This window comes from Photinus pyralis, unplaced genomic scaffold (genome assembly GCF_008802855.1).
Source record: "Photinus pyralis isolate 1611_PpyrPB1 unplaced genomic scaffold, Ppyr1.3 Ppyr1.4_LG10, whole genome shotgun sequence".
Taxonomy (NCBI): Eukaryota; Metazoa; Arthropoda; class Insecta; order Coleoptera; family Lampyridae; genus Photinus; species Photinus pyralis.
The window spans coordinates 3,306,223-3,318,306 of NW_022170250.1; the positions used below are offsets into that span (position 1 = coordinate 3,306,223).

The following is a 12,084-nucleotide window of genomic DNA, read 5'->3' on the forward strand; positions in this document are numbered from 1 at the left end:
CACAGTTTAAGCCACCCTCGTGCATTGACACCTTGGTTAGAAGAAACTGGGCCGAGTTGTGTCAAACTTCTCTTCGACTCGATCGGCAACGACTCCTTTTGGGTGTGAAATTTATCAAATTGAATAACTAGGATTGAGGACAATTATTGGCGAGCGAGCCGAAGGCGAGTTCGGCACAGTTTAGGCCACCCTCGTGCATTGACACTTTGGTTAGAAGAAACTGGGCCGAGTTGGGCCGAACTTCTCTTCGGTTTGCTCGGCAACGACTCCTTTTGGGTATGAAATTTATCAAATTGAATAACTAGGATTGAGCACAATTATTGCCGAGCGAGCCGATGGCGAGTTCGGCACAGTTTAAGCCACCCTCGTGCATTGACACCTTGGTTAGAAGAAACTGGGCCGAGTTGTGTCAAACTTCTCTTCGACTCGATCGGCAACGACTCCTTTTGGGTGTGAAATTTATCAAATTGAATAACTAGGATTGAGCNTTCGGCACAGTTTAGGCCACCCTCGTGCATTGACACTTTGGTTAGAAGAAACTCGGCCGAGTTGTGCCGAACTTCTCTTCGGTTTGCTCGGCAACGACTCCTTTTGGGTGTGAAATTTATCAAATTGAATAACTAGGATTGAGCACAATTATTGCCGAGCGAATTGAAGTCGATTTCGGCACAGTTTAGGCCACCCTCGTGCATTGACACTTTGGTTAGAAGAAACTCGGCCGAGTTGTGCCGAACTTCTCTTCGGTTTGCTCGGCAACGACTCCTTTTTGGGTGTAAATTTATTTCAAATTGTAATAACTAGATTGAGCACAATTATTGCGAGCGAGCCGAAGGCGAGTTCGGCACAGTTTTAGGCCATCCTCGTGGATGACACTTGGTTAGAAGAATCGGCGAGTTGGGCCGAACTTCTCTTCGGTTTGCTCCCCAACGACTCCTTTTTGGGCTATTGGAAATTTATCAAATTGAATAACGGATTGAGGCAAACAATTATGGCGAGCGAGCCGAGGCGGAGTTCGGCACAGTTTAGGCCACCCTCGTGCATTGACACTTTGGTTTAGGAAGAAGAAACTCGGCCGAGTTGTGCCGAACTTCTCTTCGGTTTGCTCGGCAACGACTCCTTTTGGGTATGAAATTTATCAAATTGAATAACTAGGTTTGAGCACAATTATTGCCAAGCGAGCCGATGGCGAGTTCGGCACAGTTTAAGCCACCCTCGTGCATTGACACCTTGGTTAGAAGAAACTGGGCCGAGTTGTGTCAAACTTCTCTTCGACTCGATCGGCAACGACTCCTTTTGGGTGTGAAATTTATCAAATTGAATAACTAGGATTGAGCACAATTATTGGCGAGCGAGCCGAAGGCGAGTTCGGCACAGTTTAGGCCACCCTCGTGCATTGACACTTTGGTTAGAAGAAACTGGGCCGAGTTGTGCCGAACTTCTCTTCGGTTTGCTCGGCAACGACTCCTTTTGGGTGTGAAATTTATCAAATTGAATAACTAGGATTGAGCACAATTATTGCCGAGCGAATTGAAGTCGATTTCGGCACAGTTTAGGCCACCCTCGTGCATTGACACTTTGGTTAGAAGAAACTCGGCCGAGTTGTGCCGAACTTCTCTTCGGTTTGCTCCGGCAAACGACCTCCTTTTTGGGTGTGAAATTAATCAATATTGAATAACTAGGATGAGCACAATTATTGCCGAGCGAGCGAACGGCGAGTTCGGCACAGGTTTAGGCCACCTCGTGCATTGACATCTTCTGGTTAGAAGAAACTCGGCCGAGTTGGGCCGAATTCTCTTCGGTTTTGCTCTGCACGACTCCTTTTGGGTGTGAAATTTATCATTAATGATAACTAGGATTAGAGCACAATTATTGCCGGAGCGAGCCGACAGGCTCGAGTTCGGCACAGTTTAGGCCATCCTCGTGGATTGACCACTTTGGTTAGAAAGAAGAAACTCGGCCGAGTTGTGCCGAACTTCTCTTCGGTTTGCTCGGCAACGACTCCTTTTGGGTATGAAATTTATCAAATTGAATAACTAGGTTTGAGCACAATTATTGCCAAGCGAGCCGATGGCGAGTTCGGCACAGTTTAAGCCACCCTCGTGCATTGACACCTTGGTTAGAAGAAACTGGGCCGAGTTGTGTCAAACTTCTCTTCGACTCGCTCGGCAACGACTCCTTTTGGGTATGAAATTTATCAAATTGAATAACTAGGATTGAGCACAATTATTGGCGAGCGAGCCGAAGGCGAGTTCGGCACAGTTTAGGCCACCCTCGTGCATTGACACTTTGGTTAGAAGAAACTCGGCCGAGTTGTGCCGAACTTCTCTTCGGTTTGCTCGACAACGACTCCTTTTGGGTGTGAAATTTATCAAATTGAATAACTAGGATTGAGCACAATTATTGCCGAGCGAGTTGAAGTCGATTTCGGCACAGTTTAGGCCACCCTCGTGCCTTATGACGCTTTGGTTAGTAGAATTGGTTTGAGTTGTGCCGAAATTCTATTCGGATTTAGAGACGATACCAAGACAGTTTCTGTTTGAGAATTTGGGGAAGATATCGAAAGGATTTCAAAAACTTTAAAAATATGATGAAGCGGTTTCAAGAAGTTCTATTTTATTTTAAAAAAGGTAACAAAAGGCAGGTTAAAAAGTATTTTGAGCTGGATTACACATAACCATAACACTTTTACAGTTCTGTCTTAACCTTTTTCATAAAATATTCATCTTCCCTGAAAGGAATCGTGTCCCAAAACGCACGATGGCCCAAATCCGCAGTTACTTCCATTCGAAGCTCATCGGGAGACTTGATGTGGAGGTACCGCAAATCATCCCCGGGATTTGGCGAGACTGGCTTCCAAGTGGCGCCCTTCAACTCTGGAATGCTAAAGAAACTCTAGTAACTACCATCAACTCTATTGAAATACAAAAAACCTTGTCTTTCCGAACGATCTCCACAGTCCCAGAAGAATGTCCTTCATTCTTTCATCACGGGTGGTCATCGCGGACGTTTGCCGGGAAGGTATCGAGAGAACGAACGCCATGTCATCGCCGTGAGATACGCCTGAAAGTAGAATTAAGAGTGTTGCTCGCTGGCCGGGTTCGGTTACCGTATTTCTTTTCGGAGAGGCTCCACAAGGCGGCGTAGGTGACGACCTTTTCGCCCATGTAGGTGAAGTAGTAGAAGTAAACTGGCGACTTGTTCGCTTTCGCTTGCAGCCTTGCCGATTTGTCGGCTGAGACCACGAAGTGCCTGTCACCGACCATCTGAAAGAGTGACAGGTTTTGTGAGTGGAAGGAGCGAGGCGCAAGTGACCTGGATCAGTTGGTTGTACGTCCCCGCACCAATCGGCTTGCCTTTCAGGTAGTACTCCTTCACCTTACGCGCGGTGCTGGTGTGCAGTTCTGCCGGAAGCGTGTGATTGTAATCCAAGATGGCCGATGCGAGTTCCTCCCATCTTCGTTCCAAGTCGGGTAGGTAGTGGTCCTTTACGGCGTAGTCTAAAGCAAGGATGGTGTTTCAGGAGGTAACCGATGATGGAAGCTTACCCGCGCCTGGGTAAAGGCCCTCGTCACAGGTGACCGAAGTGATCCAGGGGAGGTCCTGTACCTTTCCCTGGGACAACAACACGTACGGGTGGTCAGTGAGGAACGGATTGGCGCCGGTTTTTTCGATGACCACCCCGAAAGGCGCAAACGGATTGTACAGCCAAGGCCTAAACATTCGAACGCTCTCCACTACTTGGACGGCCGGTCTTTGTCTAAGACAGTTGACCAATTCGACGCTAGATGCCGTCGGGCAACCAAGCGAGGCCGCCACCCTTCGCGCCTTTTGCGCGGCATCCTCCTGCAGGGTCCACGCGCCCAACGCGTTGCCGCTCACCGAAATTCCACGATGAAATAGACCTACAACTCATTTTGAAAAAGCCTTAGCGACTCTTGAGCGGTAGACCTTTCGAGAGAGGGGAGAGGTAGTGGTAGTGCGTGCTTGCACCTCCAGCCGATAGACCCGTGACCGTTATCGAATCGGGATTTCCACCGAAATACGCGATATTCTCCTTGATCCACCGGAGCGAGGCCGACTGATCTTTCATTCCGTTATTTCCGGGAAGGACTTCGTCTTCCATGCTGAGAAAGCCTGCAAAAACGCACTAGAGTTTGCCTCCCGAAGTCGATCGCACCAAGAGCTCCCAAGCGATAATTCACTGTCACCAAAATTCCGCTTATGTCCATCAGGTACTTGGGGCCGTAAGAATTTCCGTATCCGAAGTTAAAGCCGCCGCTATGGAAGTGGACGAAGACGTCGAAGAGCTCTCGGCCGGTCGGATTTTTGGTCGGCGTGAAGATGTTGACGTACAAGCAGTCTTCTTGGCCCATGAGATTGCCGCCCTCAGGTTCGGGCGAGTGGTTGACCTGGAGGCACTGCGTCGAAACGTTTGCGTTCCAAGTTCCGGACCATTTTTCTAAGGGTTGTGGTTTCTGATGGGTAAGAGGATTAACATAAAAGTTTAAGGGATGAGGAAACTTACTGCGAACCGTAATTTTCCAATCGGAGGTTGAGCGTACGGCACTCCGATGAACTGCGAGTACTCCAGTCCATTGTAGGATACATCGTAAGTTCCTTGCACTTCACCGTAGGGGGTTTGCACTCGTGGTAAGTGGGTGGGTGCTACCAGAAGGGGCACTGCAAAACCAACTCGACATGAATAAAGCAGAAGGAAACGGGTAGGCATCTCTATCGGAGGCAGGGCCGACAAGGAGGCATAAGGATCAAACAGAGATAAGGCCGGATAATTAGAACAGAGAAGAAGAGACAGGCGAGAAATGAGAGAAAGAAGCAGTTGAAACTGAAACAGAAGCGGCGAACGTAGGATTCATAGAAAGCAAGAGTAGGAAGAGGTGGAACATAATGCCGAAAAGGAACAAATAAGTGCTGAAATTAAACCGAATATACCCGATCACGATAAGAGGCCGAGGAGGAGGGTTATGGTTGGTAGAAATTAATTCCTTTCGTTGAGAACTCGCTTTCATTAGAAAAGTACCATGAAGGATAAAACTAGTTTCCACACTCCCCCCCCCCCCTCCACCCCCGTACTTTGATAAAGAAGGACTAAAAAGAAGGGCAGTAGTTGGTAAGAAAACGGAGTTCCTTATCGTTGAGACGCTTTCATTAGAATACCATGAAGGGTAGAATCATGTGTTTACCCCCCCCACCCCCCCCCCCCCCCTTTCTGACAGTTCACTCGACACCAACTAAAAGCATGCGTATGCAAAATTCTAAGAAACCATGTGTATTGGTCGTATGGTAAAAGTTTGACACGCTTTACTTTTCAAACACAGCATCTCTAGGGAGAGATACCGTAGGGGGGGGGGGGGACTTTTAGACAGATAAAATTTGATGGCCGTCTGGCACACCTTCAAGGTATAGGCAACCTGCTGCAAATTCCAGGACTCGAGGACCTTTCTCCTAGAAGTAGTTCGAAACGGAAGAAGTGGGCCCGGACGGACGGACGGACAGACGGACAAAACGCAAACAATAGCATACTTGTTTTAATTTTTAAAAAATGCGCTAAAAAGAGGAAGAGAGGACAGGCGAGGGGTTCGAGAAAGAAACAAGTGACACAGAAACATAAGTGGACGTAGTTTGTGAAAAGAAAAAAAGAGTAGGAGGGTAGGAGGGTAGGAGGGTAGGAGAAAGTGAAAAATAAAGTCAAACGGCAAAAATTAAAACGAGAATGGGAAGAAACGGAATGGGAAAGGAAATGGATGGAGAAAAGGGACCTAAAATGGAAAATGAAGCTGCAAATAGTACAGAAACAGGAGAGTTCAGAGTGAAACGGATGTATGAGATTTAAAGAAGAGGGAGGAGGAAGGGCAGACAGTGCGTGAAAGAAACAGTTGAAACGGAAACGGAAGACGTAGGTTTCGCAAAAGGGGAAAAGGAAAGTATTGATAAATGTAACCCAAAGAGAAGGGAGAGAGATTCTAAACTAAAACAGGTGTAGAAGGGAGACCTGCAATGGAAACTGACGCGTACGTTAGGACTAATAAAAAGAAAGAGGAGTAGAGAAAGGAGGAAGATCAAATCAAAAAGGAGAAAAGGTAAATTGATGGAATGGGAAGAATCGAATAAACGATTAAGGATAGGCGAAAGGCGGACAAAGAAGCTGTCCTCATTAAGAGCTGAAATAAAAACTGAAACGGAAGTGGGTAAAGGAACAGGAAAGAGAAGCGGGTCCATGAAAAGAAAAAAAAGCAGAATGAGAAGAAAAAGAAAAAGAAAAGGAAGAGAAAGGGGAAAGGAGGAGGAAGTTGAAATAGAAGCAGAAGTGAGAGCAAAATACATAAAAGAAAAATGCGTGGGAAAAAGTAAAAAATAAAGTCGAAAAAGAAAAAAGAAATTAAAATGAGAAGAAACAGAAACAGTCTCAAAGAATAGAAAAACGAGAGAAAAAGAAAGAGGCAATGGGGAGCTGAAATAAAGCTGAAACGGAAGTGAGTAAAGGAACTGGAGAGCCTAGAGTGAAACGGAGGTATGGGAATAGCAAAAGGCATAAAAAAAAAGAGAAAAAGGAAGAAGCGAAGAATTCAAGAAGGAGAGAGTCGAAACGATGGAAGGTAAAGGCGAAAATATAAAATAAGATAAATAAAATGGGAAGAAACAGAGTAGACGGTGGGTAAAGGAAAAGGGAAGAGGAACGGGTTCATGGAAAGAAAAAAAAGTAGAATGAGAAGAAAAGGAAGAGAGAGGGGAAAGGAGGAGGAAGTTGAAATAGAAGCAGAAGTGAGAGTAGAATACATAAAAGAAAAAATGAGTGGGAAAAATTAAAAAATAAAGCCGAAAAAGAAAAAAACGAATTAAAGTGAGAAGAAACAGAAACAGTCTTAAAAAATAGAAACACGAGAGAAAAAGAAAGAGGCAATGGGGAGCTGAAATAAAGCTGAAGCGGAAGTGAGTAAAGGAACTGGAGAGCCTAGAGTGAAACGGAGGTATGGGAATAGCAAAAGAGCATAAAAAAAAGAGAAAAAGGAAGAAGCGAAGAATTCAAGAAGGAGAGAGTCGAAACGATGGAAGGTAAAGGCGAAAATATAAAATAAGATAAATAAAATGGGAAGAAACAGAGTAAAAGGTGGGTAAAGAAAAAGGAAAGAGGAGCGGGCTCGTGAAAAGAAAAAAAAGTAGAATGAGAAGAAAAAGAAAAGGAAGAGAAAGGGGAAAGGGGAAAGGAGGCGGAAGTTGAAATAGAAGCAGAAGTGAGAGTAGAATACATAAAAGAAAAAATGAGTGGGAAAAAGTAAAAAGTAAAGTCGAAAAGGAGAAAAAGGAATTAAAGTGAGGAGAAACGGTTTCAAAAGCCACTCGTGGGAAATTGAAAGAAGGCCGAAAAGAAAAAAAACAATTGGAATGTGTGGAAGTAGGAACGGGCGAGGAAAAGAAAGGAGATCCGCAATGGAAACTGAAACGGGCGTAAGGTTCATGAAAAAGGAGGGGAGTGGGAACAGGTGAGAGATAATGTCGAAAAGGAGGAAAGCATAAATACAATTGAAAGAGATAGAAAAGGGGACAGAAAAACTGAATCGAAAGTTAGTAAGGAAACATGAGGGTTAAGAGCAACACGGAAAAGTAAGATAAGGAAAGATCAAGAGGGGAAGGGCGAAGAATGCATCAAAACACGTGAAATGGAAGCACAAGCGGAGGTAGAGGAAGTGGACTGAAAAGAAACAGAACATGGGGGGATAAGAATGAGGAAAGAAGATCTGAAAGCGAAACTAAACCAAAGAAAGCAGAAAGAGTAACAAAGAGATCATAGAGAAATGCAAAGTAGACAATCAGGAGTAACACAAAATGAAGGAAAAGAAGGGAAAAGGGGATTTTAAACGGAAAGTAGAAAAATGAAATTCAGAGGTAGAGAAAGGTAAACTGGGGAAAATCAAAGGGAGGAAGCTGAAAAATGATGTGCGTCAGAGGAAGAAGGGTGGAAAAAAGGAAAAGAGCATATTCAAGCAGGTGCAGAACTAGAAAGGAGTAGGAGAGTAGAGGAAAATAAGATGGAGGAAGAGGAAACTTATTAAGAAGAAAAAGAAAAATAAGAGAAAATATAAAAACAGTAAGCAAGGGAAAATAGGTGAAAGGGAAAGAGATGATTAGAATAAGAGCAGAAGAGAAAAGAAGAAAAGCAGAACAAGAGAATGCAGACACGGGTGAAGCAGGGGACACTCAAGTGAAAAGAAATGAACCCCACAGGTAGGTGATGCCTAGAAAGGGAAACTAACGAGGAAAGGAAAAGAAGAATAGAGGAAAATAAAGTAGAAGAGAAAAAATCACAACAGGAAGAGGCGTAAGAGAAAGAAGAACAGATACACAAAGTAAGATGAGGTGAGGGAAGGGAATGGGAAGGAAAAAATCACGAAACGAAGAGTGGAAGGATTAAAATGAGACGAAACAGAGGAAAATAAGGGGCAAAGAAAAGAATGTAGACCTGAAATAGAAACCAAAGTGCAAGTCAGAAAAAAGAGAAGTGGAACGGATGTATGGATATAAGGAAGACTATGAGAAGAGAGAAAATTCGTAAAAAAACAGTTAATAAAAAGAAAATGAAACTAAAAAAAAAATAAAAAAAAGAAACAAAAAACAGGGAAAATAAGAAGATGGGAGTTAGTAAAGAAGGGTATGGCAATAGTAGAAGACAGTAAGAAACAATTGAAATGGAAAAAGGGGCCAATGAAGGGTTTCAAAAAGAAATAGAAGAAAAACAGAAAAGAGAAAGGCAAAGAAAATGGAAAGATATAGTTGCTTACATGGGAAATCCCAGGGAACCTCTAAATGGGGCACAGGAAAACTTACCGAGGAGAAATACAACCGAATAGCACACACACAGGTTCATGGTACAACTAATCCGTTCAACGGTCAGCAACAATTTTGATAAAATCGGTCACTCACAGTTTCTTCTCTAAACTGACATTTGAACTCAGTTTAAAAGGTCATAAATCAGTAACCGGCTTTGTTATTATGATCAGAATTAGATTATTCGGGTTATTGCAACATTTGAATGCCCTCGGCTTCCCTGTAGCGCGCTCTAAGGATCCCTTATGGTATCTATAAGGCTTTCCAGGTATAGGAAAATGTATTAGATCGATAGAGCTTATCCAAAAACACTATTGGAAACTTATTAAACCGTTTTAGAACTTGTTTAGAACCTCTCAGAACCCTACGACATTTGGACGAACCGTCAGGCCGGAAAACATTTGAAGAACGTGAAGAGCTTGAGAAGCTTATTTTTATCCTTCTTTTCCCTTTCCTTTATTCTGTTTCTTCCCATTTTATTTATCTTATTTTTATTTTCACCTTTACCTTCCATCGTTTCGACTGTCTCTTTCTTGAATTCTTCGCTTCTCTCTTTATTCTCTTTTTTTATGCTCTTTTGCTATTCCCATCCCACAGTTTCACTCTAGGCTCTCCGGTTCTTTTACTTACCTCCGCTTCAGCTTTATTTCAGCTCCCCATTGCCTCTTTCTTTTTCTCTCGTGTTTCTATTCTTTGTTTCTTCTCACTTTAATTCCTTTTTTCTTTTTCGATTTTATTTTTTACTTTTTCCACTAATATCATGTATTCTCCGCTCACGTCTGCTTCTATTTCAACTTTTTCCTCCTTTGGCTCATTTCTCTTCATTTTCTTTTCCTTCTCATTCTGATTTTCATTTTCATGAACCCGCTCCTGTTTCTGTTTTAACCGTATCTCTCACCCACACTTTCTGGTATTTCCATACTTCACCCTCAGTTCTCCTTTTCCTTTACTAACTTCCGCTTCAGTTTCTATTTCAGCTCAAAGGAAGACAGCTTCCCTGTCCCCCTTTCTCCTCTACTTTCATCGTCCTTTTCGTTTCTTCCCATTCCATTTATCTTTTCTCCTTTTTGATTATGACTTTTTTCCTACTCTTCTTCCTTTTTATGAACTCCGCGCCAGTTTCCATTGCAGGTCTCCCTTCTACATCTGCTTTAGTTTATATTTCCTCTCCCTTTTCTTTGGGCTTATTTTAATCATTTCTTTCCCTCTCACCTATTTTCCCTTGCTTACTGTTTTTATATTTTCTCTTATTTTGTTTTTTCTTCCTAAGTTTCCTCTTCCTCCATCTTATTTTCCTCTACTCTCCTACTCGTTTTTAGTTCTGCAACTGTTTGAATATACTCTTCCTTTTCCTTTTTTTCCACCCTTCTTCCTCTGATGCAGATAATATTTCGCTTCCTCCCTTTGATTTTCCCCAGTTAACCTTTCTCCATCTATCAATTTCATTTTTTTACTTTCCGTTTAAAATCCCCTTTACCCTTCTTTTCCTTTCCTTCGTTTTTTATTACTCCTGATTGTCTACTTATATTTACCTTTCTCTATACCCTCTTTGTTACTCTTTCTGCTTTCTGTCGTTTAGTTTCGCTTTCAGACCTTCTTTCCCCATTATTATCCTCTCCATGTTCTGTTTCTTTTCAGTCCACTTCCCTTCTTCGGCTTTTTAATTTTTTTAATTTTTATTTTTGAGTGGGCGGGGTTTCAGCCAAGGCTGCTCTACCAACCCACCCCGCTATACATTTACAAATATCCATGCCCGAACCCGGATTCGAACCAGGGACCCTTATTACCACAATTCAGCTTTAACTGAACTGCGTCAATAACTTTCACGGGTGGTCGATTCCTTTAGGAATATTAAAATTATGTCAAACAATATTCCTTATGCACATTCCTAAAAATAACCGACCACTAAACTTTATACAACATAAGTCCAGCTTTAACTGAACTGCGCCATACGGGCCTTTCCGAGAACACACCTCCGCTTGTGCTTCCGTTTCAAGTGTTTTTTAATGCATTCTCCGCCCTTCCCCTCTTGATCTTTCCTTATCTTCCTATTCCGTGTCGCCCTTACCTCTCATGTTTCTTTACTAACTTTCGATTCAGTTTTTATGTTCCCTTTTCTGCCTTTTCTATCTTTCACCTGTTCCTACTCCCCTTCTTTTTCATGAACCTTACGTCCGCCTCAGTTTCCATTGCAGATCTCCTTTCTACTCCTTTCTCCTTTCTTTTCCTCGCCCGTTCCTACTTCCACACATTCTAATGGGGTTTTGTGTCTTTTCGGCCTTCTTTCATTTTCCCTTTTCCTCGCCGTTTTCGTGAACTGTATCCTCACATCCGTTTCTGCCACCTCTCTTCCAGTACTCTTCTGCGCTTCACCCTCATCTCTTCATTTACTGACCTCCGCTTCAGTTTCCTTCTTCTCCCAGTTTTCTTCACCGATTTCTACTTCTTTCGATTACCTATACTCTTTTTTGTCTTCTTCAGCTTTATCTTTCTTTGTTTGGTACTCTTTCTCGGAACCCCCCTTCTCTCTCTCTCGCTTATGCTCTTTTTCTATTCCCATACCTCCGTTTCACTCTAGGCTCTCCGGTTCTTTTACTATAACTTTCGCTCCTGTTTTATTTCAGCTCTACATGCTCTTCTTGCCTATTCTTTTTCTCTCGTTTTTATGTTCTTTTAGACTCTCTCTCATCTATTTTTTATCTACCCCTCTTGCTCTTAAAGAACCCTGTGTTAGGTTTCCGTTTCAACTGCTTCTTTCACGTATTTTCCTATTTTCCTTTCTTCACCTCTGCTTCTATTCCAAATTCCTCCTCATTTCCCCTCTCGCTTCCTTTTCTTTTTCTTTTTCTTCTCATTCTACTCGTTTTTCTTTTCATGAACCCGCTCCTGTTTCCTTTTCCTTCACCCACTTCCGTTTCAGTTTTTATTTCAGCTCAAAGGAGGACAGCTTTGTCCGCCTATCGCCTCTCCTTCATCGTCTTTTTCGATTCTTCCCATTCCATTTACCTTTTCTCCTTTTTGATTTTATCTTCCTCCTTTTCCTACTCCTCTTCCTTTTTATTAGTTCTACGTCCGCGTCAGTTTCCATTGCAGGTCTCCCTTCTACACCTGCTGTAGTTTATATTTTCTCTCCCTGTTCTTTGGGTTACATTTATCAATACTTTCCTTTTCCCCTTTTGCGAAAACTGAAGTCTTCTGTTTCGGTTTTAACTATTTCTTTCACGCACTGTCTGCCCTTTCTCC

General features: G+C 42.9%; 1 protein-coding gene across 1 annotated transcript; it reads right to left on the reverse strand.

Moving 5' to 3' along the window:
* Positions 1-2,633: 2,633 nt before the first annotated feature.
* Positions 2,634-8,937, reverse strand: LOC116162493 (venom carboxylesterase-6-like). Its single transcript, XM_031476117.1, has 9 exons — positions 8,842-8,937; positions 4,526-4,680; positions 4,178-4,475; positions 3,949-4,134; positions 3,546-3,902; positions 3,313-3,497; positions 3,107-3,263; positions 2,931-3,060; positions 2,634-2,881 (listed from the first exon to the last, which is right to left on the reverse strand). Exons 1-9 carry the CDS (start codon positions 8,879-8,881, stop codon positions 2,686-2,688), a joined length of 1,704 nt encoding a protein of 567 aa, XP_031331977.1. The 5' UTR covers positions 8,882-8,937; the 3' UTR covers positions 2,634-2,685.
* Between the last annotated feature and the right edge of the window lie 3,147 nt (positions 8,938-12,084).

Coding starts and splice junctions, on each gene's coding strand:
- LOC116162493 (XM_031476117.1), bottom strand. CDS start 8,881: ATGAACCTGTGTGTGTGCTATTCGGTTGTATTTCTCCTCG. Junction 3,903..3,948: donor CCTCTCCCCTCTCTCGAAAG/GTCTACCGCTCA, acceptor AATGAGTTGTAG/GTCTATTTCATCGTGGAATT. Junction 3,061..3,106: donor CCTCTCCGAAAAGAAATACG/GTAACCGAACCC, acceptor TTCTACTTTCAG/GCGTATCTCACGGCGATGAC.